Source organism: Suillus fuscotomentosus (genome assembly GCF_016647785.1).
Source record: "Suillus fuscotomentosus strain FC203 chromosome Unknown F5891scaffold_126, whole genome shotgun sequence".
Taxonomy (NCBI): domain Eukaryota; kingdom Fungi; phylum Basidiomycota; class Agaricomycetes; order Boletales; family Suillaceae; genus Suillus; species Suillus fuscotomentosus.
In genome coordinates, this window is record NW_024539638.1 from 50,650 (window position 1) to 75,146 (window position 24,497).

The following is a 24,497-nucleotide window of genomic DNA, read 5'->3' on the forward strand; positions in this document are numbered from 1 at the left end:
GCCCTTGATGTCGCCTCCTTCCTCACAGCGTGTCTCTTGCAACCGACGCCGTAAGTCTATTTGCACGAGTTCAGTCTTACCCTCATAAATCTGACAAATCTCATTCCAGATCTCGGATGCCTCCCCAAGCTTCTGGACGCGCAGTAACAGCCGATCGGTGATCGTGCTGAATATCTGCTGCTTTACGAGTGAGTTTTTCTGGTGGTACTCGTCGATCTTCTTATCAAGCTCGTCTATTTCAGTCTGCGTCGGCGTCGAACCGTCAGGCTTCTTTACGGCCTTGGTGTTCGGATCGATGACGAAGGGAATAGGTTCGCAGACGCGTCCATCGGTATATCGCATCAAACCTCGGGCTCCAATAGCCGTTAGCGTTCGTTCTTTGTAAGTAATCCAATTTGAGCCGTCTTCTGCGAGCTTCGGGATATTGAACAGGCTGGAGTTTGTACCGGGGAGCGTAGGTTCCATGATGGAGGCAGGGCTCATAACCTAAAGGCGTTTATGACGAGCAAGAGGTCACGAGGAGTTAGAACGACAAAGACAAGATCTCAGTTGTCTCAAACGAAAACTCTCTTATAACGGTGCGTCTACCTAGAACGACAAAGACAAGCTATAACTAACATTAGACGCGTTGTAAACTCTAGGGACTTGTTGGCACGTACATCTCAGTTGTCTCGAACGAAAACTGAGATGCACCTGCGGTACTGCTGGTAATCTTATAGTAAGTTGGTCAGGTACTGGAACATATGAATGAGAGACTGAAAATAAACTAGGACGCGAGCCGACGTCATACGTCGCTCGTCTTCGTCCGTTTTGGCGCGCGCTCAAACCATTCTCCCCTTATCACTCGGATCCTTCGGACTCTCTCGACTCGGATCTCCCCCTGGCCTCGGATCTCTCGGTCTCGTACTCCAACACTGCCCGGCCGTCCACATAACGCATCAAACCTCTTGCTCCAATGGCCGTTAACGTACGTTCTTTGTATGTTATCCAGTTTGTGCCGTCTTCGGCTAACTTGGGAACGTTGAACAGGCTCGAACTGGTAGCGGGGAGCGTTGTGTCCATGACCGGGGCAGGGCTCATAACCTATTGAGAGTATAGCAGGGCGTTCACGCGAGGCTAGACAGGTAAGATCTCAGTATTCGGATTACGAATCTCTTTATTGACAAGTGTTTTTACCTAGACAGGTAAGCTACGGTATACGTTAGTACTTGTACTCAAACGTTACATTAGAAGACTTACATCTCAGTATTCGGATTACGAATCTGAGATGTTTTGATGGTGGATGGCTGCTTTTATATGGTGAGTGCGCCAGCTGGCCTTTTGATGAAAACATATACTAAAGGAATAAAAAAAGATAGCCGACATTGACACGTCGTCTGGAATCTCCGTTTGGTGGCGCTCGCACCTCGAGCTGCCTTACTCTTCGGCCGTAGTCCCATATCCTCCTCTATCGGCCTTTCCGTCCTCAGGTTCTTCGGCTCTCAACAGCTCTTATTGAAGCCAATGCACCCCACAAGGCCTACCAAGTCGATGATCAATCTTGCCGATAAATCAGAGCGATTCAAGTCCCTCAAAGTGGATTCCATTGGCAAGGTATGTGTGATAACACCCTGCATGTTATTGCAGATAAATATAATATCACATAGGTGCCAGCTGTGGCATGCGGGGGACCCAAAACCTCATCCACGTCTTTATGTTGAAATTGTCATTGTTTCTGTCTTCAAGGACATCGCCCAGCTTAACCCCCTCTTCCACGACCAAATTACCAACTTCTCTATCGACCAGGTTGCATCCAATGTCTTTGATGAGCCCAACAAGCTCACTGACTTTGCAGCCGCTGTATCCTCTTATGAGGAACTTCTTGAGAGTCTTCTGAAGGTTAGTTCGTGCTGCTCATAGTCGCGCTTATATGTCTTTCAGCCAACAACCTTGTCATGATCCGAGCACTTTTCCTTGACCGCATGGGGGCCCTTGAAGTCAGTCAGCAGTTATGTTTCTGAGAAGTGCATTATTGCCGAAAAGTACCTTGGACCACAGGCAAAGGAAGCATCAGGGCTGAAGGACGCTGATGTTCTTGTCGAGCCCTTCGCTGTCAATGTGCTCATCAAGTATCACTGCCAAGAAAGCAGCATACGGAGTTTGAAACTTTGAAGAAGCATGTTGACAAGGTGGGACTTGCGCCAGTGGTATCATTTGCATTGCTCATGGGGTGCTGTAGATATTCCGAAAGGCTGCATTGAAGCTCATCCTCAACCTTGGCTAACTCGTCTTCCATGAACCCCACCTGCCCCATCTAGTCAGATGCTCAACCCAAGGTGCGGATGCATTTTCCGTGCAAGGTCTTCGCTGATGTGACTAACCTTGCTTAGTTAGGTCACACACTACAAGCGTGCCTACAGACAGCCCCCTCGCATCCTCGGGGGAGGCGCAGTTGTAGCCATCAGATTTGTAGATGTGGTTGTGTTTTGTGCTCGGGGTACGTTTTTGTCTCCGCCTGCCATAACCCAGCGAACAACTCTGACCGCTCCCAGGATAGACTCCCTACCAGGATCGCCTCACCCTCAAAGCCCCCAACACAGATCAGATACTTGGCCTCCGTGTACTCCTACCAACCCAACCACTGATGCACTCTTCTCCTGCAGAACAGGAACAAGGAGAAGAAGCTGGGCACGAAGATGTATTCATACCAATAGCGGGGGTCCTCATACGTGCTCGGGTGGATTTTGGGAGGGTCAAAACATTCGATGAGGCATAAGGTGCTGCATTAGCTAGCAGTAAAGATAGAAAATCACATGAACTATCTAGGATCTCGACCAACCTGGCCTCTTACTAGGCACACTATGTTCCTTCACCATCTCCAGGTCGCCAGTGTTGATTGAAGTGATGTGTTTTTGGATTTCGACTTGTTCATAGTTAGTGAAACCACATACGCAGGTATATTTGAAGTCCCTCTGGCGATATATGCGAACTGGGTTTCTTGACCATGGAAATGTAACCGTAAAGCCAAAGGTGTGCCACTGGGGAAAGTTTGTTTCCCTTTTCTTTTGCTCAAGGAAATGATTCCTCAACGATGTGTCAATGTCATCAATATAATCATCGCACTGGGGACAGTACACCTTTTTAACTGCCAGTGGGATATTGCCATGCTAGATATGGAATAGCAGTAAGCAAATTATCCTAGTGCAGATTCTAGTGGAATACATTACCAGGGGAGCGGGGGACAGGCTGGTACTAGGACCATTTCTGGGTCGCTTTGAAGGACGTTCAGACTCTTCCATAGAAACTGAGTTGTTGATCTTGTGGACGTTAGTTAAATTTTAATATAAGATATTGCTAGCTTACCTCCGATTCCCAAGAAGTCTGGTTGGTATCAGCAAATGTCCGTTTTGTGGCCAGTCCTGTAGCCATGCTAAAGGAGTTGCTAGGAGGAAGGGAAGACCTAGTAGCAGGCACACCACCACTAGAGGGAAGCGATTGATGTGAAGCTGTGCTGGGGAGGACTTCTGGTGTCATTTGAGTCTGAGACATCCAGGCTGATGCGAGAGTCTTGATAGATGATTCCTTCTTCTGCGTAAAGGCTTCCTGCAGTAAGAGAGCCTCAGCTTCATCTGGGGGGTTCTTCTTGAAGCCTAGTAATTCATGCCACAGATCGCTAAATGACATCGTTCGGTGAACAAGTGGATTTGTCATTTGCGGATGATCTTGATGACCTCGGGCATACATGCGGTTACCAGTTTCTGCAGTATGTCCTAGTTGTGCATGCAGAATATCGCTTGAGGCATTGTCAAGGAACTCTGAGATGTGGTAATGCTCAGCAATTCCTGGAAGTACGTGCCTCAGGGCATTCATTCCTAGACTGACATTGCCAGGAAGATGTTTGGCAGATAGGCGCTGAAGAATGCTTGAAAGACGGCGAGATGTCCATCGCTGACCCTTACTAGAGAGGAAGTAGCACTGATAGTGGGCGTCCTCCCCAAGCAACAGTACTGCTCTGACTGCCCAAGCTTCGATGGTAGCGACTGATGCCTGAAATCTTCGAAGAACGAATTCCATGGGTCGAGGTAAAAAATGTAAGGTCAATTTGTCGTTGCCAGTGTTGCGAGATGATTTGTTGTAATCCCCAATGCATGCCAAGCGTTGAAACAAATACATGAAGTTTCGCCTTCTGAAACTAGTGTCGACTAGTTTCAACCGAATCTCTTCAGAGCCACGTTTCGGCATTCCAGAAATCTGGTGGAACAGAAAGTAGAAATGCTCCTTGAAAGCATCAATATCCTCTAGGTATTCTTCCCATGCTGCTGCGTCAGGCAGAAGCTTGCCGTCTGAACCCTGGCTGAAATATTTGTTACGAAGGGTATCGTCATTCATAATGACCTTAATGGGAATCCAACACGCATCCATTTCTGACACCAAGACCCCTGCTCCCATGACCTGCACATGAGGCATATCCACGATGTCTTTGGGATTCTTGAGCGGTTGGAGCATAGCGTCACTGGCACCAAACAGGAGTCGCTGGTGGAGTATGGTGACCATGTCCCTATAGACGGCATGATACATTTTGATAACGGATATGACCGACAACCTTTTCCCATCAAACACAAATTCTGGACTGTGAGCCGCAGTAAATTGAAGGCGAGGGAGAGATATATGGCTTCGGCATAAGTTATAACATAGCCTGGTGTATCGGCGAACTGAACAAAATGGAGTTCCGGTCCCAGGTTTGATCCACTTTTGCATAGTGTCTATGAATGCCCTGAAATTAAGAACCATCAATGATTGGACTTGTCTCATAGTTTGGTACATACTGGTATGGATCCGGCATCTTGATGACCTGGGTCAACATAGAAAATAAGGCTGCATACACCACTTTAGCAAGGTGGCTAGATATCAAATGAGGAGGCATGAAGCGGCCGTAAGTGTTGATGCTGATGGACATGGCAAATGCGTCTACTAGTGAATGGAGAGGACCCAGCTGTCCGCCATCAACTTGAGTAGTGAATATGGCCAGGACCATCTGATGATATGCCTGCAGAAGAGATTTTTGGGATAATTGAGAGTCTGGCCTTTGAAAGCAGTCTCTCAACTTCTTGGCGAACCTAAGGAGAGCGGGATGCAGAACCACTGGATAATTGGACTTAAGGCCATCATCCTCTACTGCCATAGTAGTTAAGGGCATGACTGGTCCATCATCTCTAGATGAGGTGTTCCCTGACCTCCTGTCAGCGTCATCACTATTATCAGCATTTTCTCTATCCTCACCTTTGTAACCTTCATCTAGATCATTACTCTCATCCCAGTCACCATACACATCAGCATCCTCGTCAGGTTCATCAAAGTCATCAACCTCATCCTCCTGGTCCTCATCCTCCTGGTCCTCGTCCTGCTCATCCTCATCCTGCTCATCCTCATCCTCCTCATCCTCATCCTCCTTGTCCTCATCCTCTTCGTCCTCATCCTCCTTGTCCTGCTCATCATCATCCTCATCCTCCTCGTCATCATTCTCATCCATGAGATTGCTGTCCATACCAGTTTGCGGAAGCATGAGAGCACGTAGTACCATTAGTACAAGTCTATCACAATAGTGGCCGTATGCGGCTACAGACTCTGTTTCCTGCAATACCTGAAATGGCCGGCTTCCACCAGTGTAAGTAAAGTGTAGGATATGAAACACCTCTGAATACATACAAGCGAGTGCGCCAAGATGTCAGTGCTTCCAGGACCCGGGGATCCACTCCAGATACAGAACGTATGGATGAAAAATACTTTTTTCCCAACCCTTTCACCCGAGAAAACCAAGGAGGGTCACCCTCCTGAGTATTAGCTTCGGACATCCGCCTCAATTCTGTCATAGAAAAACCTTCCATAGCGTCCGCCCATCCCGTGTTGACTAGAAATGGCGCCAGGTCATCAGGTCCAGAACCAACGGTTGTCCGGGCATCTACAAATGCTCCATTCATATATTCAGCTGGGAGCGATGAATAGAAAGCTACAAATGGATTATTTGGGCCAGCATTTCGCAGAATTGGATGTACCATGAAGTAATGTTTTCCCTGGAAGAGGCACTGCACTGGAACTGACGGATCCTCCCTGGAGATATAGGGCGCTTTGCCAGGGTGTGACCGATGGCCATGAGTTTTAATGCTGGCCATAACTTTTGCTGCGTAAGAGCAATGTTGGCATTTAAAGCCTGGTTCGTGGTCACGCAACCAAGGTAGGGGCGGTAATAATCGTGCAGGTAAGACTGGTAGTGGGTCGCAAGATGCCACAGCCTGGAGCCTCTTGCTGGCTTCCATTACAGCTTCCTCAAGCTGCGACTTCTGGAATGAGCGTGGCAGAAGTTTTTTGTGATTCCTCCAGACATGCCCCGCAATGTGGTCTGAAAAGATAGCGCAACGACAACGGCTGCATACCATAAGCTTGAGGTTGGGTTGAAACGTGATCATGAGCCTCAACGTATCAAATTCTGGGATGTTCACCGTACAACAGAGATCATCACTGCTATCCATTGAACCTTCTGCGCCCAGCATGTCAGGCTCAGCATGTGTCCGTTCTGCAGCTGGTACTGGTGGGAGTGAGGCTTTTGGGTCTCCGCTGTGTTGGGGTGGCGGCACACATGAATGGGAGGGAGGGAGGCAGCCTGTCGTGCCATGTGGCAGTTGTGAGGGTGGGTGTAAGTGGGCTCGGCGCATAGATAGCTCATCCTCAGCACCTGTATGGGAACCTTCTGTACCATTGGGCAGGCGGCTGGGCACCTCAGCTGGTATAAACGCCTGGGTCTTCTCCATGGACGCTTCAGTTGGGTCTGTGTTGGGGGATCCTTGGTTCAGGACATTTGCCAAGCAGGCAGTTGTAGAGCCCGCACTGCCAGATCTGTCATTTGGCGTGCAAACAGATAGGTCAAGGTTTTCTGCCGCATCATTTTTGGGCTGTGCAGGCAAGCTCCCCGATGGAAGCAACTGAGCCTCACGGCTTGCTATATACTGGCCCATCGCACCATCAGAGGGGCTGCTGGATGGTGCAGCCTCGACGACAGCCTGCGAAGCAACACATCTATCGTAAACACATGTAGCACAAATAGGATTGAGAAAATACGCACTGATGGCTGATGGGAAGCTTGTTTCCCTGGGGCAGTCAAAAAGTTATTGCTGATATATTGTCCCAAGTCAGGAGGCGAGAGGGAGAGGGCTTCTTTATAGATGCTGCTGGGTGTTGCACCGTCCTCAGGTCCGCAACATTTAGCAGAGCGACAATGTTCACGAACTCGGTCGATAGATCCTGAATAGCGACAATTTCTGTAAAGAAATGCGCAGCAGTGCACGCCATTGAGAACTGGAATTGGCCAATCACCATCCGAATGTTTCTTTGGTGACAACAGGCACAGCTTCCTGTGAGTGTTTCGGGGATGCTTCGACTCTTTGTACGGTATGTCAGTATTGCAATAGGTACAGGTCCATGTCAGCATGGTGGATGAAATTTGGGATAAACAGTAGAGCTGCTAGGAAGGGAATGCGTTCAAAAGAGCCCAACCAATATTATAATTAAAAGTGAAATTTGGCGTGTGGATGCCGGCACTCACACCGCCTTGGCCCTTGGATCAGATGGTCTCACGCAAGAGGCTAGTGAATTGCCACATCAGGATGATCGTTAAGGCTAGCTGCTGCACCAAGAAGAAATGTGTCATGCAGGATGGGAGATCCGGGGAAAATATTGATGTCAACTACTCCCTATTCCTTTCGGCCGTGGAATAGGGAGGTTTTGGACTAGCTGGTGACCTCTGCCGTGGACTGAAAGATGACATAATCCTGAACTTCTATTCCTGCAGATGGCTGCCAAGTCTGAATTCCAAGGCAGAGCTAAGTATGTATGATTGTGAATATTCCGACTGTTTTCCGGTTGGAATGTGCGCCAGGATGGAATGTCGGGCCTGATGCTGAAGGAATGAAATGGACCGGAGGCTTGACGACGTGAGTCATCTTCGAGAATCCCTGTATTTTATCTGAGGCAGCCGATGCAGACACCCTGTATTCCCGTGTGTATTCACCCCTCGCCACACGAAGGAAAGGGTATCGCAGTTGATCAAAATGCAATCCTAAGGGCTGTGCGGATATGGTTCTGGGGTGAATACATGTATTACCCTTGGTTTTAGTGTCATTGGCTTTCGTTATCCGTCAGCATATTCGAGTTTGCTCCAGATTTATTATGGGACATGGGAAGAGGCCTGCCACCTGCCCAATAGAAGTCAAATGTAAGGCGAGTCTGTTGGATGGAGAAGTGATATTGCAGTAAGCTATATACATGCGTTCGAAGGAGTAACGCGGTAATAGGCTGGAGTAGCTGCTAGATACGAAAAACAACGGTATTCATGGGATAGACAGTCAGATTCGAGCACTGGAAAGCACGGACTGCTCGACTTGATGTGATGGGATACATTCTGGAAGCTGCAAAGACAAGAGTTGGACGCATGTATGCACTGCAGATGTACATACTGTTAAGGACAGCGGGTATGACAATACAGGTGAGTGCATCACGGCGATGGAGGCGTGGGCACGAACAGCCTTAGATGTCCTGGGCATCTATTAAAATGAGGCAAGCAGTGAAGCACCATAAAACGCACCATACACCCTCCGCAGCTTAGAGAAAGACATAATCCCTCCAAAGTTTAGCCTTGTCCGTATTCCATACCATCAACATCCAGTAAAATGTCGAAGGCCATTATGATCACCACTCCTCTGCGATGGTTCAAAGGCCATGAAGGACGCATAACCGCAGTCGCAGTTGTCCTTGATAAACGTCGGATGGTTACGGGCTCGGTCGACAAGACACTTTATCTGTGGGACTTGAAGACAGGTGTTGCATTGAAGAAGATGGAAGGGCATCGCAATCTGGTATGGGGTTTGGCGGTAGCACAAGATGAGCAATTGATAGCAAGCAGTGACAATGGTGGAGAGGTCATCGTCTAGCATGGAGAAACTGGTGAATTACTCACCAAAATCGAAGCACACTCCAATTGGATCACCTCGCTGAATTTTCCTCCCGATGGAACAGTGCTGGCCACTGGTGCATATTATGAAAAAATGACGAAACTGTGGAATACCAAAACCTGGGAGCTGCAAGGAGATCCGATCGAGTGTCACAGGGCTATGTTCACTGTGTACAGTATTCACCGTCTGAAGAACTTCTTGCCATCCTAACAGACGGGCTCAGGTATTTTGCCGCGTCACTGCCGCACCACACCCGAAACATACATTTAACGCTCATTTTCGACAACTACTCTAGTCATACACAAGATAATTGACCAAGTAGTGATACTCGTCGGACTCATCGACTATGCGCCTCTCGGACATGACTTTGAGAGGCCGAATTTAGACTCTGGACGTGTTGGGCGTGTTGCGGCACGGATGCGGCAGCAGTGAGTCCTAGTAATATCGTACGAGATAATGACTTTCAGACTCCTTGGTATACTCGAACAGCGAATGTTCGAACTCTCGTTGGCCGCAGGTGCTGCAGAGAATGAACAACGGGGAAAAGACGCTGGCACGCGCCAAGACCGATGGAACCCATATTCATTCTCGACCGTCACGTTAAACAATCCTTGCTTGACAGCGCTGATGATATAGTCATGCGCAGATAGATCAATCATAGCTGTTCTGATGTTGTCTGCATTGTGTTGAGGAAGATTCCATGATGACATCGGGTGAAAAACTGACCGAAGTCCAGGATACGAGAGAATGCGTAAGCCGCAAGCAAACAGTTCTTCCGGTGTTTTAAACGATTGATCAATGTCACAGCGACACCTTCCTCAATTGCTTTAAGTCGTAATGTATGCTGAAAAAAGCTAAGCAGCAGAAGAGATGTTATCATATAAGAAACTCACGGTGCCAGAGAATTGACAACATCGCGAGAATAGCCCCACTACTTGTTTCGTGCTTTCGACTTTTCATCAGCGACACCAATTTCTCAATGAATCCTCTTTGAATCAAGTCAGTCTGGACGTCAACTGGAGGTCTGCTAGTCAGGCGCTATATATGAATGCAAATGCATATGTCGTACTATGGCTCGCAAGTTGGCCGAGGATTTGGATAGCAGGATCCTCAGTTAAGCGATGTTCCAACATGTCGACCAAAAGTGCGATAAAACCACATCCTGGGTCGAATAAACGATCACGGAAGATGTCTGTATCATACTATGAGCTCATCAGTCTCACGACAGCGACATGCGAAACTTACCGTGTCTTGCATACGCACATATAACATTGCCCACCGGTGGTGAGATGTAAAAGTTGTGTTGCTTCAAATGTTTGATAAGCGTAAACGAGAAAATAATCGGGCCAGATTAGAGAAGGAATAGAACCTATAATAGGACAGTAACATGTAAGAATGTGCATGAATGAGAAGGAGGTTACTTACCGAATGACTCATCATCGTGATCGAGTAGCTCATCCCACGACGTTTGGAGCTTCCCTATGACCTCTCCGCTGCCTAGCATTCGGCCAAGCTCATAGGATTCCCTGATTTCCACTGATAGTACAGGTGAGGCATGTGATGATCTATAAACCGAACATCAGTTCTCGCATCGTGCAGGATAGTCTGTGAGGACTTTACAGGGTTATGGTATCCTCCCACGCTACAGATTCATCAGATGATAAGACGCTGATGGCCGATTTCCAACGTCTCCGGGAGTTAGGGTTGATGGATACATAGATGTCAGCTGGAATGCGCCCCGAAGGAACTTTAAAATTCTTTCCGCTGATGACTGTAGATAGACGGTAAGGGTCAAGAAAGAGACACGAAGGCAATATAGAGTGACTCACTTTCAAGTTTGATGTATCGGCTTTCCAAGCTGCCAAACATAACCGTGCGATGAAGAAAAATGACGAAAATCGAGGATGGGTCAATTGAATGGATAGGAGGGGAAGACGATCCTAGCAGGAGCACGAAGAAGACCGGTCAACGATAACCTTCACTTTGATGGCGGCGCCAGGGCTGTGTGGACGAGTAGGCCATCTTTGAACACGAGCTTGCCAGTGGCAAAATCAGAAACGTATGAGCCGAGGTATTCCTGCACATCAGCGTGCTCATAGTTGTTGATACGGATAAAGCGGCGGCCGGTTCTGCGAGCGAGGTATTCAACTGCACTCGTCTTGCCGCCGAGGTGGGACCCTCAATTAGCACGGGGAAACGTCGAGTTAAGACGATTCTTGCGAGGTCGACGAGCTCAACTAATGATGGCACAATATATTCCTCTACGGGATCCTCGGGGAGTGGTCCCTTCTCTAGATGAAATGGTCCAAACTTGATGAATTCTTCTACAGACCGCCCAGGTTCCCTGGCAAGCAAAGATCGAGGATTGCGGACACCAGCAAGGATGTGCTTCTGTGCAAGGGCAGTCACAGCTTCGGCGCTTGTAAATGCCATCAACATCCCCTCCCAAAGCGCCCGTCGCAACCCGAACAATCCTGCAATATCTGCAGCAAACGTCAGGGCTCTCGCTAGCGTGCGCATACTGTAATGTGGCTTCTTGTTTGAGCCGTCTGCAAGTTCTGCACCTTGACAGAGATACGAAACTCTGCAACATCCATCACGGCACCTTTATCACCAACCGCACTTGTTCCAATGTACTGCGAAAAAATGCTGAGAAGAGTCTCGCGATCTGCATCGGAGGGAGGAACATCAATTTCTGTGAAGCGCGCACGGATGGTAGGCGGGAGGTCATCCTTGCCGGCGTCAGTGGGGGGCTTCATGCATGCGAAAAGACGGAAACCGGGATGTCGTGGGACAGCAAATAGGGAGCCTTGCTCAGTAAGCGTGATTGAGGCTGTTGGACCGCGCAGGAGGCCTGTAATACATCCTAGCGTCTCGGGACTTGTCAGGTTAATCTCGTCAAGGAGAACCCTGGAAAACATGATATAAAAAGCGTAACCGTGTGTAGCTCAACTGCAACGTACCAATCGCCAGCGCGCAGAGCCTTCACAAGTAAACCCTCCACAAAGTCAAACGTGAATTCGCCTTTCCCTTGTGCGTGTTGAAGGTCAAATTCATCCACATCCTTCGGAAACCGTTCCCAGTCCGCTCCAGAGACCTTCATCTCGGCCTCGACTTTCCTTCGTTTCCTCGTTGCGTCAGGGTCGTTCTCCCTAAGAAGTGGGATCAGAAATAGAGCAAACCAAATTAAAATAAATACATACCCTACATCTCCTTCAACCTTGCCTCGAATTCTCTCCCTTGCCATGTTCCCACTCTCCTTCCACACACCAACAGCCCTCCTCTTCCACTAGGCAACTCTGGGTCAACGGGAGGAGCGGGTTTCACGGTGTCATCTGTCGGTGCGGTCTCAGACACACCGAGTGATCGCCTGAGCACTCTATCCACACGAGTCAAGAACCTGCGTGGTGTTACTGTGAGACATTGTTGCATCAATTTGCCAGGACCTACAAGTTGGAGTCGGCAACTTCAAACCCGGAACGAACAAGAGCCCCGTCGATTAGGATGGAAGCAACTTCTTTAAGTTGAGCCTCAGAATTCGCCATCTGCATTCAATTGCTCGACATGTTCAAGGAGGCCTTCGATCAACGGCGATCGCGGATTAATTTCCAGGACTTTCTGCTTCTTCATATAGTCTTGCATGGCATCGTTCTGCTGGGCACCGCGGCTTGTGGCACCTGCAAATTTTTACCGAGTTTGAACCAGCACTGCCAAGTCATTAGTTGAAACGCATTCATGAGCTTTTGGATATTTGCTGTGAAACCCATGCTGTCTGCGACAATCGCACAAGGACTCGTGACGAGCCTATTAGAGACGATCACTGACGAATATGCACCTCAGGCCAAAATGTCATATGATCGTAAAATGAGTACTCACCATTCTTAACATTGTCTCCAGCCTCAATTTTCAGCCACTCCAGGAGGGGAGCGTATTTGTCTGTCAATTCCGCAATTGTATCCTTTTCCTCTGGGGTGTCTGTGTGCGGATGAGAATAACGAAGACCCTCGCGTTGATGGGGATTTACCATCTCCAAAGTCCGGTCCAGCCTTGCAACGTCCTGAAATGGAACCCCATCAGTAAGATAATCTTTCAATCGTGCGAGGCGTCAGTAACTTACTTCCAATTCCGGATGCTTTAAAGCATAATCTCGTCCAAAGGCTCGTTCAGAAGCAGTACTTCGTACCCGCGGGCATGCAACTTTTCTACGAACACGCTTTGAGACAGGTGCTCGATGGATTTACCCATGTCGGCGAGGTAGAAAATCTGCATTATGTTTAAACCACGTCACTCCATTTCTTCTCAATACCACTCACCTGCTTTTGCCCTTGCTTCCTGTTCTCCAAATACTGGGATGCGTGCAATTTAAAAATATGCCCCCGAATGATAATAATGATAGTCACTAACCGAGTCAAACGATACGACTTCCCGTTGGTTTGTGTTAAAGCGTACAAGAGCTGCTAGTTTCTGGCGGTTTTTACTGTCCTCTGACGCGGCGAGTTTCAGAGCTGGATGAGACGTCGTAAAATAATTTGCTTGATCTGCTTGAGGAAAGAGCTGGACTGGAGGGTTTCGCGAGAGACATTCAATGGAAGATCATCGGCTAGATGTTAGATATACAAGTTAACACAAATTCTGGGTCGAACCAAACCAATTTACCGTCAATAATAACTTTCACCCAGCTAGCCCATTTCGGCAAGCCATATTCGCCGGTCGGAGGTGATGAACGCGTGCTTCACTAGCAGCCTGACGTCCTTTGCTGAATTATCAAGCGGTTTGTTGAAAAACTCTTCAGACCTTGAAAGACATAGGTGAGAAGCACATAATAATAATCATGACTACTCACAAACGCGAAGGAATGTAAATGAGTGCACGGAAAGATACGCCTGATTCTGGGTCACCAGGGAAATGGTGCCATGCAAGGGGTTTCTGAAAGTCTTTGAAGGTTCCTTGCGACGTCGTCTTCTGGTTCTTCTTCGACAGGCAGCGACTTATCAGGAGTTCGGGTCTTCATAGCCTGTAGAGGAGGAGTGTTGCTGGAAAGCTTGCTGACCGCAGGCGGCGTCGCACGAGCATTGTCGGCGGTAGCAACTTTCCGCGCAGCGAGCGGCGGACTGGGAAGCCTAAGCGAGTAACTTTCATTAGGCAGGCGTCGGCAGTTTTGCCGAAACATTGTCACATGACCGGGAAAACGTGGCACTTTTTCCTCGACAGATTACGTAAGTCGAGGAAAAAGTGCCACGTTTTCCCCATCGCGTGACGGCATCCAGAACCTTCGTAAACCGTTTCTCTTCCAAACCTACTCATGGGGCATCTTGGCTCGCTTGTCTCTGGCAACATCGGATCTTCGGACTCATACGCCCCCTTCATGCATCCTTTTACGATTCAGACTTCCTCACCAAAACGTCGCTGAGCCAGGACGTCTTCGTTGATGCATCGGCAGTACATGGAGATCTTCGCGATTCGCTTCAACGTCTGCTCCTTGGAAAATTCATCCTTGCCCAACTTGTCTGTCACTGACTTGGACATACGAGTCAAGGAACCCATTTCGGCGGAGCTATCATACTCATGTCGATTCTGGGGGACTCATGCCAGCTCTACATCCTTCGAATCGTCGCTCGCCAAGGAAGTTGAAGCTTTGTCGATGGAGAGCGCCTTCTTTGGTGGTTGGAAGCATCGGCTCTGATGAAAGGCATTGGCGGCTCGGTAGTGACTCTCTTATTTATTACAGACTGGTTTCCGGTGCGTAGCTCAATTTCATTTTTCTTCGACTATTCTTATGGGCAGCGGGGTGGTCGTAGGGTCGTGCCGAGTTCACGCATGTCAGTGACGGATACCACATTCACTACGCCGACACTTCTTCGAAGGAGAACTTGACAACTGGTGTATTGCGATATGGTAAGCCAACAATTCGCATGGTCTTTCCGCTATGCGTCTCACTCAGTTATTCCTGTGACTTATTGGAAACTCTAGACGAGGGGTCTTTCTTCACCACATCTCCAGCAGCGACACCCTCCCTCATGCCTACGCCCACATTCTCTCAGGCTACTCCCTACATATCAAGCCCTGCCTCTGCTACTGAAGCGACATCGAACCCTCCGGCACATCCTCCTGAGGCACCCGCTGAAGAGCCTGCACCCCCTCTTCTACCGTCTACCACCAAGACAGAAATGTTTTTGTTGACTGCTGCAGATCAGGAGTCAGGCACTCGGGATGAACGACTGAGTCGCGTTATTCAGAGCAAATATGAGGCAGGTCTGCTCAAACCGTATGATCATGTCAAGGGCTATGCACGACTGTCAAGGTGGATGAATCGCAAGTAAGTCGTTGTCTTCTTGTTCTTGTTGAGACATTGATTTGACTCGAACACCTGTTTATCTTCAGTGTTTCTCGACAATCGAAGCGGCAAATTCTGCAACCGTTGTCGGTGCTGCGACCCACATTCCGAGTGAGCGATGATCTTTTACGATATTTACTAACGTTGCTGATCATACTTAGGCTGTTGCGCAGTCCCTACGCGATATCGTGAGCTTGAGTCCTTACTGATGCAGTTTTGCGATCGACCATGTTACAAGGACCTCATTTTCATAGAAGAAGCTTTTGAGCGATTGCTTCTTCATTCCAACCATGTCTTCTCAGCCATGAATGCCCCGGCGTGTCTCTGGCGCCGAATGGGTGAGGTCTATAAAGGAAATCGCGAGTTTCCAGAACTCATAGGTGTCGATGAACATATGATGCGAGGCGTAAGCTGTCTCGATGTGACTATGAATGCTTGCAAGGACTTATGTCTTCTATGTAGGGCCACCTTTGTATCTACGAGCTTATTGTAGAAGAGTCGGCAGTCAATTATCTCGTGTTTTGAGCTTCTCAGCGGACGCTGATGGTGCCGCGACCATGTCCTGCTCTCAGGAAGTGCGTGATCTCGTGTTTCGAGCTTCTTAGCGGACGCTGATGGTGCTACGGTCATGTCCCGCTCTCAGTATGTGCGTGATCACGTCTCCTCAATTTGTTGCCGCTTGTTGACCCCAACACGACCAGGAAGTGTTTTTACGCCTTGCTCGTGAGACTCCGGGCATGTCTCCCGGACCAGGTGATGTCCCGTATGCATATAGTATGTGATCTTGTCTTTTGGGATGAATGCGAACACTAACTCTTTCATTGCACCAATAGACGGTGCGTGCCTCTACATATAGCTGTTTTAGAACGTGTCTTTGTACTGATTACATGTAGCACATTATGGTTCTAGCGGCATTGAGGAGATTGAGTATGATAGTGATGAGGGGGATGAAACGCAAGAATGTTCGGGGTATGGAACGGAAGAAGACCAAGAAGACGGAACGGAAGAAACCTCAGAATATGGAACGGCAGAAAGCTCAGACGATTTTCCTATGTAGCAGCAGAGGATGTCGGACAGATGTGGTTGTTGCGTAGTCAAGTGATGTAATTATTAAATCGTGTCACATGGGGTGTTCTTTGGGTGATACCTCAACGCTGCCTACGACGGAGGAATAGCGCCCAACCAAAATTTCTCTCATGAGAAAACGAGAATCATAAGCCTGCATAGGATCCTGCTTGCCATAACAAGCCACATGCACCCAGGGTGTTCCCTTGCAAGGCTTTGAGTGCGGCTGCGTCCGCAGGAATAGTGGTATGGTTGGCCGTCGCAGGGACGAGCTTATGAATCCCCAATAGCGCCTCACCTTTCCCTGCGCCCGGTTGTCCTTGTCCAATGCACTCACAGGACGGAGTGACACGATTATTCATTACATGTCTAGACCTGACCGGGGCCGAAACTGTCGGTGTGTACGAGCAGATGTCTAACAGCGATCTGGGTTCGTTCGACACGTGTGAGCTGCGTGGAGAGGGGATAGCTATGAAGCTGCTGTTGGGCACAGCCAGATTCGAGAGTGGGATTGTAATTTCACGTCCAACTGGAAGACGTTGACGACGGGTCGTATGATCTCGTCCCACACAAGATGACTGTTAGATCATTGTGCGACTCCTTTGGGCCTATGATAGATGCGTGTCGTATCGCCCTGGCGAAGCTATCCTTGAGATTGTTCAGATCTGTGGGAGTGAGAGACGACAAAGGAACATGATGAGGGTCTGGGTCTCCTGACGTCGAGCGATGATGGCATTGCACGAGTATTGACCTGAAATAAGACTGCGCCCTTGCGCGCTGCCGCTTGCAGGTCTTCGTACGAAGCAGCTTCCCTCGGGGCACAGAGACATGGCTTCATGAGCAAGTTGTGTGCTCATATTGAGCATCGATATGCCGTGCTGCTCAAAGCTTCAACTGCTTGCGCAAACTCGCCGAGGGCAGTACCGATCTTTTTTGTTTCTTTGTGCAATCATCTTTGATCTGGGCCATGTCCATGTGTACGTTTGATTAGAATTTTACGAGCTGGGTTCCTGGCAGGGTTATACGAGCGCATCAGGCTTCTTTTCTTCCGTCATTTTTAAATGCATTAAATCTAGCAGGTGAGGAACTGGTGTCCCGGTCCACATTCTCGTGAACACGTCCCTAGAGCTGCTTGCGGTATCGCGTACCCGCTGCATCAGTAACGGGTAATCTGACTATCTACCATGTAAGTATGCCAGTATAGAAACACCCTAACTCACGTTATTCCCTCTGGACCTCCCCCGTCCAGTGATTTACGTGCCCTATTCACTCGGAAGCGCCTGTCCAAGATAGGTGTCGGGCAGCACGGGGCGCGAGTGTAAAAGGGGATAGTCAGTTCGAAGTCAGAACAGAAAAGTCGGAGCTCGAAGCGATAGAAGTGATGTATTTATTTTTAGGGTGATTCTTTAGCAAGGTGCGGTAAACGGACGTCGCGGAAGTATCCGTCCTCTTCTTTGACGGCGAGCTTGCCTCTTCGAGAACGTCTGGGAATTGGCCTCTTCCTTGTTTCGAACACGTTTGGTGGTCGTGCGATTAGAATTATCCTTGTGTCTGAGCACGCGAACAGTTGTCCCGCCCACGTTTGAAGAGATGAAGCTCGATGGAGTCCCAACAGCGGCGAAGACTGATACGACAAACCGCACGCATGGCACTGAAGATAGTGGCTGTGCCACGGTGAGGATGGTTGCTCCCGCGGCCAAGAGGAGTGTAAAAGGAGAATGCCGAACATAGGGCTCAATATTGGTCAGCTTGTAAACCTTAAATATACAGCCACTGAACTTTCAAAACATAGGTTCTGAGTTCCTCGATAGCGGCATCAAAACTTTACCAAATCGTTTGCGGAAGACTGAAGGGGGGTGTTTATACTACTTTAAAACATATCTAGATAGTTGAATCAATGAAAAACATATGTTGAAGGGCGCTGCTCACTCAGATACAGTATTTTGGATGTCATGTGTGAAATCACGTGACTTTTGATATCATTAAGTCGCGTCTCTTATTACAACTCATATGCCCTCTCTGTCCTGTCGGCACACCGACTGTCATTTTCAAAGACACGCTCTTGTTTATTATGTATTCTAACACTTGTCCATCGCATGCAGGCCGGTTCCCATTAATTTACGACACTTCAGCATCCAGCATCAGTAACGACTCAAATGAAACTTCGCAACACGGATCAAATCGCACGTCTTCTCATGATTCCCATATATCCGGACACTCTCGCAGTCCCACCATAGATTTTCAAGTACAATTACACCCTGATGATTTGGATGGGTACTATTCAGTTTCTTATACTTCGCCTGATACACTATCCGATCGCTGGGATTCTGATGGTAGATGTGATTCCCAAGAGTCAGAACCCCCGCATATACCATCAATCGCCCTACCTCCGGACTTCGACATTGATGCGGCACTCAAATTAAATACTGCCGAGGCGCTGCATGATGTATTCAGGGCAAATGGCCTCGAGGTTGATGGCAGTGGTCCGAAATGGACCCTTCGTTGTCCTGACTGCAAGGTATGGTGCCAGACCAGCATACCCTCAGGCCTTATGCTTTGGCATGAAGGCCAATTCAGCTCCTTGGTCAGCCATCGAGGCAGCGAGCGGTGCATTCACGTTCGATCGTTATTTCAGTCCGATAGTACCGACTCCGACTTGGACCTGGACCCTTTGAATTTCTCAGATTCCGAGACTCAACCGTTACGCGCCGAAGCCGAGGAACCTTCTATTGATATTCCCACAGAGCTCAGACTAAACACACCCGATTCGCTCCTTAAGGTGTTTACGCCCGGACACCTGGCTGTTGGCATCAGCGATCGGTCACACTGGACCCTTCAATGCCCTGACTGCGACGGATGGTGCCAGACAAGTGTCTCATCTGACATCCCTCTCTTTGCACCTGATCAGTTCAAAGCGTTCAGCAACCACCGGGGAAGCAAAAAGTGTCTGCGTGCAGCAGCTGTTAAAAGGCAGACGGTATCAAGCAACGTGCCTGATGGGAATGAGGCTTCAGCTTCTCAGCCTATTCTATCAGATCATCGGTACGTTTCATTTTGATTCTAATCATTACATCACACTGATCAATTTATATCAGACTTTCTCGTTCAACATCCCCTCGTCCAGTTACTACTATCTGTACTGGTATCCCTGTCCTCTGGCCGGAGGACCTTCGACCATTCGTTATGCTCTTCCCATGGGAACGATACCACGATGGCCCAGATGCATTACCCTTCCTTGTTGATAGCAGTAATCCCCATCTGCCTCGTGTCCGATCAAAAATTGCCCGTGGCTGCCCTCCAATCCATTTACCAGATTCGACCAAACTGCTTCGTTTCAAAGGGTAACGACTTACCATAATGTCTGCAGCCTACATCCAACTTCCTCAAGGTATAAATCTTCAAAATTACATGTATTCCCGCTCTACTCCCGCTGGTGTCTCTTCATCGGGTACGTCCCACTCGCAGCAGCACAAGCATCATCGACTAATGAAACTGCTATTGATAGCATTGGACTTGCCTCATATATATACTCCCTTGACGCCTCCACGACTTATGCATACCTCACATTCGCGACTTCATTCTTCGGTAAACACAGCCTCATCAGTTCCATCACCGTCGCACAGTCCCTCATCGGTAATATCTCCTTATCCCACCCTATTCATTCACTCATCTTTCCCAGTTGCTGTTGGTAAACCCGTAATTGCGAAAGTCGCCGATGTTTCTTCCTGAGGCACAGCCTATGTCGGCGTCTGTGAGTGCGTGCTGTACCCTTCAAGCGCCTATCTGACATCACCCTCCTAGTGATCTTTTACGTTCTCGGTACGTCCTTTACATGAACTCACCCACAACTGATACCAAGCCACCACTAGGCTACGCCGTGATAGCCTCAGCCCCCAACGTCAGCACCATAGCCGGGGGCATCATTCTATACGCCGTGTACGTCCCAATCCTCACCTCCTTGTTCTATTTTTACCCATCCCTCTAGTGGATACACGTGAGCATGGGTCATAACCACATCTGTTCCAGCCTTTAATCTACTTGGCTCAGCGGATTACAGCTGCTCACACAGATCATCATCGCCGATATCACAACCCTCGCATGGCGCGGCCTAGTCGTCTCCCTTGTCTCAGCACCCTTCCTCGTCAACGCGTTCATCGGGTCAAACATATCCTCGGCAGTCATCGAGCATATCGGCTGGCGATGGGGCTGTAAGTCATGCCTATCATCTCACATTGAGGTCTTCTCAACGCAACGTGATGCACAGACGGCATGTTCGCCATCCTTGTCCCCATCTCCCTCGCGCCCCTCATCATCACCCTCCTCTGGGCAGAACGCAAAGCTAAAAAGCTCGCCCTCCTCGACTCCACCAAACCACGCACCCGCAGCGTCTCCGTCTCAAGTCCCCCAAGCCTCAAACACGAATCCACACTCGCCCGCTTCCTCCGCTCCGCAGAACAGCTCGACTTCGTGGGACTCGTTCTTCTCGGGTTTGCGGTTTCGCTCACTTTGCTTCCGTTGACGATTAGTCAGACTGTGAATGGACAGCGGAAGAATGGTTCGTTCTTGACGTTTGGATTTGGATTTGAGAAAGGTGGGGTTGATTGACTGGTGTGCAGGCTCGATCATCGCCATGCTCGCAATGGGAGTCGTCCTCCTCGCCGTATTCGCAGTATGGGATCTCCGCTATGCCACCATGCCCGTGATCGCCCCGCGGTTCGTGAGGAACAGAAGTGTCGTATGTGCAGCGTGTATAGGCTTTTTTGACTTTGTGAGTGTCCAGCCTCATTCATCATATCAGCGAAGCTGATCGTGCGGTGTTACAGATGTATTCATTCGTCCTAGTGGTGAAACCCTGGTATCCCTCTTTCAATCTGTGCATAAGACCTCGCGCTGACATAGCCCGGAAGGTCCATCGTGAACGCGACATACTTCATCCAGACCCAATCCGTCGCACTGACATTCTTTGGCATCCTCGCAGGCCTCAGCATGCGTTTCCTCCATCGGTACAAGGTACGTCTCTCACCCCCCACTCCACTCCAGCCCAGCTCACCGGTACATCAGTACGTCCTCGTAATCGGACTCGTCATCCGCCTAGCGTAAGTCCCCCCTCCCTCCCCCCCTCCCCGACGCACTAGAGCCTTGTCAATGTGCCCAGTTGCTTTGCGCTTATGCTAGCACCGGCGGGGCATGATGCATGATGTCGAATCTAAACGGGCCTCCATCTCCTTATCCATCCGCTGCAGTCGGACGCGCGCTCCTCCTTGAAATTTGAAATGCACGTTCACCGTCATTTTCTTTTGCTCATGATCTGATGATCGTCTCTTACATAATGACGTTGAGTAGACAAGGGGCGGGCCAGGTTAAGAGACCCCTAACATAAGAATAGGGATATTTAATCGCGGGAATTTTGGCAATTAGGGGCCAATAATCTTTCTTCTCGACCGCTCCGTGCAAAATCCATTACACCATCAGAATCAATTCACGCGCTCGGTAGGTTTACTAAATTTAATTGAAGGCCACTAACAATTAGATTTCAAGTCTATAATTATGTCCAAACCACGTACTGCTATTCAATCCAACGGTCTGGAGCCCAAAGACCTCCCAAAAGACCCTTTGTTCTACGATGGAGACTCAGATGCTGAAACCCCAATACAATCGCCGAGAAGAGAACTCGAGTGTTACACTCTCAGCGGCTCCAGGGGTCCAAGTCCTGGGGGTCCCGGATTTTTACTCAACATAGACCCAGAGATTCATCGCGCGGATATTGAGCGCTTCGCGAAGTCAGGGTTTGATGAACAAATTAATAACCTTGCAATCACTTCAGGGTTTCAGGTTGATTTGATTCAAGGGGTCTATAAACAGGTCACCTGTTTCAAACGGTTGAAGAAGGTTATCAAAGCTATGCAAACCTCCGCCTTGGACCGCGCGCAAGCTGAAATTGAGGCTCAAGATTTGAAAGATATGCTCTCTCGCACCTGGTCGGCGTGAGCCAGAGAGGCAGGGATATCAGTCCGAATCGAAAGTTTACGAGCAATCTGATCCTTATACAAATGTATACGTAGTCTACTCAACATCATTAAGAACGAATATTTTGAACGCGACTCGAGTCAGAATAGCGCGATACACATTCATACACAAGCTGGGGTAGTTTCGAATGGCACGCTGCAGTCGGAAAGTATAAGACATGCCTGGACCTGCAGCAGCTTGGACTTACCAAACATCAGTACTCCACCCCCGACTCCCTTCCAGCCTGCTCACAGGTCAAGGACTTCCTTCTCGGTACGCGCAAGTTGATAATCAGTGCCGCCGTGCTTCTGTACAATTTCCTTAACGATCCTGGCAGTCTCTGCGATCGAAGCAGACGTTGGACGTTGGAATTTAAAGAAGAGAGAGCCCTGTTCAGGATATTTGCGCTGAGATGCACCACATAAATTTATAGATCGCATGAATTCGGAGTCGCAGAGTTCAACGCATTCTGGGTCCTGGGGTGAGCGTGCTGCTTGATGTGGAAGGGATAACCTACAGATGCCAACGCTGCCGTTGATTACGTCGATGACGGCCTCCGTTGCGCGCTTCACATCAGGGAAGTATACGATGGCAACTGTTGTTGGCAGGACAGGAGCTCGCCGGATGGTGACCAAAAGAAGTGTTACTGCGATCGACAAGAGCAAACTACGTGATATCTATCACCTTCTGTGATGATACCAAGAGTGCCCTCGGCACCGATGAACAACTTGAACTTCGTGGCGTCGAACCCAGCTGCAGATTTCCGAGCACTTTGGCGAGTTTTGATGACTTCTCCAGAAGGAAGAACAACCGTCTATGGAGGTATCCAATCAACCAACTCATATATTGTCAAGGAAATCGACGCATACCGCATTCAAGAACCATTCGCCATTCGCAGTACCGTACCGGACGGCATTCGCTGCCAAGGTCAATACGTCAATAACAGTGTCGCCAATTTATGACTTCTGATACGTACTGCCTGAGCAACCTGAGCTCATCATACCACCGATAGTTGCGCCTGGGCCGGGATCCAACTAAGTAAAGATTGTCGTTGAACGATACAGCACCGATGGTTGAACGTATGGGAAAGAATAATGATATACCTTCCAAGGATGTGAGTTACACGACGAAATGTGCGTTGCGATCATACCTTGGCGCTGCAATGTTTTATTAATTTCGATCCATCCGACACCGGGCTGACAGACAAGATCGGAGTCCGCCTCTATTTTAGAAGAATATGAAACGATTCGAAGAATGGTTCGATGTCGCTTCAGTAGCAGAGGCAGGGCTTGATATGTAGGGAGTAGCCTGAGAGAATGTGGGCGTAGGCATGAGGGAGGGTGTCGCTGCTGGAGATGTGGTGAAGAAAGACCCCTCGTCTAGAGTTTCCAATAAGTCACAGGAATAACTGAGTGAGACGCATAGCGGAAAGACCATGCGAATTGTTGGCTTACCATATCGCAATACACCAGTTGTCAAGTTCTCCTTCGAAGAAGTGTCGGCGTAGTGAATGTGGTATCCGTCACTGACATGCGTGAACTCGGCACGACCCTACGACCACCCCGCTGCCCATAAGAATAGTCGAAGAAAAATGAAATTGAGCTACGCACCGGAAACCAGTCTGTAATAAATAAGAGAGTCACTACCGAGCCGCCAATGCCTTTCATCAGAGCCGATGCTTCCAACCACCAAAGAAGGCGCTCTCCATCGACAAAGCTTCAACTTCCTTGGCGAGCGACGATTCGAAGGATGTAGAGCTGGCATGAGTCCCCCAGAATCGACATGAGTATGATAGCTCCGCCGAAATGGGTTCCTTGACTCGTATGTCCAAGTCAGTGACAGACAAGTTGGGCAAGGATGAATTTTCCAAGGAGCAGACGTTGAAGCGAATCGCGAAGATCTCCATGTACTGCCGATGCATCAACGAAGACGTCCTGGCTCAGCGACGTTTTGGTGAGGAAGTCTGAATCGTAAAAGGATGCATGAAGGGGGCGTATGAGTCCGAAGATCCGATGTTGCCAGAGACAAGCGAGCCAAGATGCCCCATGAGTAGGTTTGGAAGAGAAACGGTTTACGAAGGTTCTGGATGCCGTCACGCGATGGGGAAAACG

At 49.0% G+C, this 24,497-nt stretch overlaps 5 protein-coding genes across 5 annotated transcripts; 3 read left to right on the forward strand and 2 right to left on the reverse strand.

Moving 5' to 3' along the window:
- Window positions 1-1,503: 1,503 nt before the first annotated feature.
- F5891DRAFT_1211116 (uncharacterized protein) lies at window positions 1,504-2,755 on the forward strand (the record flags this gene model as incomplete). The annotated part of the gene is made up of 5 exons (XM_041369187.1): window positions 1,504-1,593; window positions 1,654-1,878; window positions 2,298-2,315; window positions 2,374-2,448; window positions 2,537-2,755. 5 exons carry the CDS (start codon window positions 1,504-1,506, stop codon window positions 2,753-2,755), a joined length of 627 nt encoding a protein of 208 aa, XP_041218138.1.
- A 7,027-nt stretch (window positions 2,756-9,782) lies between these two features.
- F5891DRAFT_1211120 (uncharacterized protein) lies at window positions 9,783-14,151 on the reverse strand (the record flags this gene model as incomplete). The annotated part of the gene is made up of 21 exons (XM_041369188.1): window positions 9,783-9,835; window positions 9,875-9,997; window positions 10,051-10,173; window positions 10,261-10,350; window positions 10,407-10,546; window positions 10,602-10,752; window positions 10,811-10,839; window positions 10,964-11,058; window positions 11,091-11,545; window positions 11,587-11,891; window positions 11,945-12,133; window positions 12,185-12,270; window positions 12,546-12,658; window positions 12,858-13,038; window positions 13,099-13,113; window positions 13,158-13,244; window positions 13,295-13,327; window positions 13,386-13,486; window positions 13,638-13,711; window positions 13,825-13,952; window positions 14,032-14,151. 21 exons carry the CDS (start codon window positions 14,149-14,151, stop codon window positions 9,783-9,785), a joined length of 2,691 nt encoding a protein of 896 aa, XP_041218139.1.
- A 781-nt stretch (window positions 14,152-14,932) lies between these two features.
- F5891DRAFT_1211127 (uncharacterized protein) lies at window positions 14,933-15,828 on the forward strand (the record flags this gene model as incomplete). Its single annotated transcript, XM_041369189.1, has 5 exons — window positions 14,933-15,297; window positions 15,363-15,426; window positions 15,477-15,503; window positions 15,554-15,721; window positions 15,778-15,828. Coding segments are annotated over 5 exons (675 nt in total), but the record flags the coding sequence as incomplete, so codon positions are not given.
- A 2,623-nt stretch (window positions 15,829-18,451) lies between these two features.
- Window positions 18,452-21,480, forward strand: F5891DRAFT_1197581 (uncharacterized protein; the record flags this gene model as incomplete). Its single annotated transcript, XM_041368507.1, has 15 exons — window positions 18,452-19,422; window positions 19,476-19,721; window positions 19,769-19,828; window positions 19,886-20,013; window positions 20,060-20,068; window positions 20,117-20,131; window positions 20,182-20,199; window positions 20,250-20,316; window positions 20,366-20,374; window positions 20,428-20,588; window positions 20,645-20,935; window positions 20,997-21,148; window positions 21,204-21,235; window positions 21,288-21,390; window positions 21,442-21,480. 15 exons carry the CDS (start codon window positions 18,452-18,454, stop codon window positions 21,478-21,480), a joined length of 2,301 nt encoding a protein of 766 aa, XP_041218141.1.
- A 1,154-nt stretch (window positions 21,481-22,634) lies between these two features.
- On the reverse strand, window positions 22,635-23,534 carry F5891DRAFT_1211130 (uncharacterized protein; the record flags this gene model as incomplete). The annotated part of the gene is made up of 5 exons (XM_041369190.1): window positions 22,635-23,032; window positions 23,071-23,200; window positions 23,256-23,305; window positions 23,363-23,420; window positions 23,490-23,534. The coding sequence occupies 5 exons, from the start codon at window positions 23,532-23,534 to the stop codon at window positions 22,635-22,637; spliced, it is 681 nt and encodes a 226-aa protein (XP_041218142.1).
- Between the last annotated feature and the right edge of the window lie 963 nt (window positions 23,535-24,497).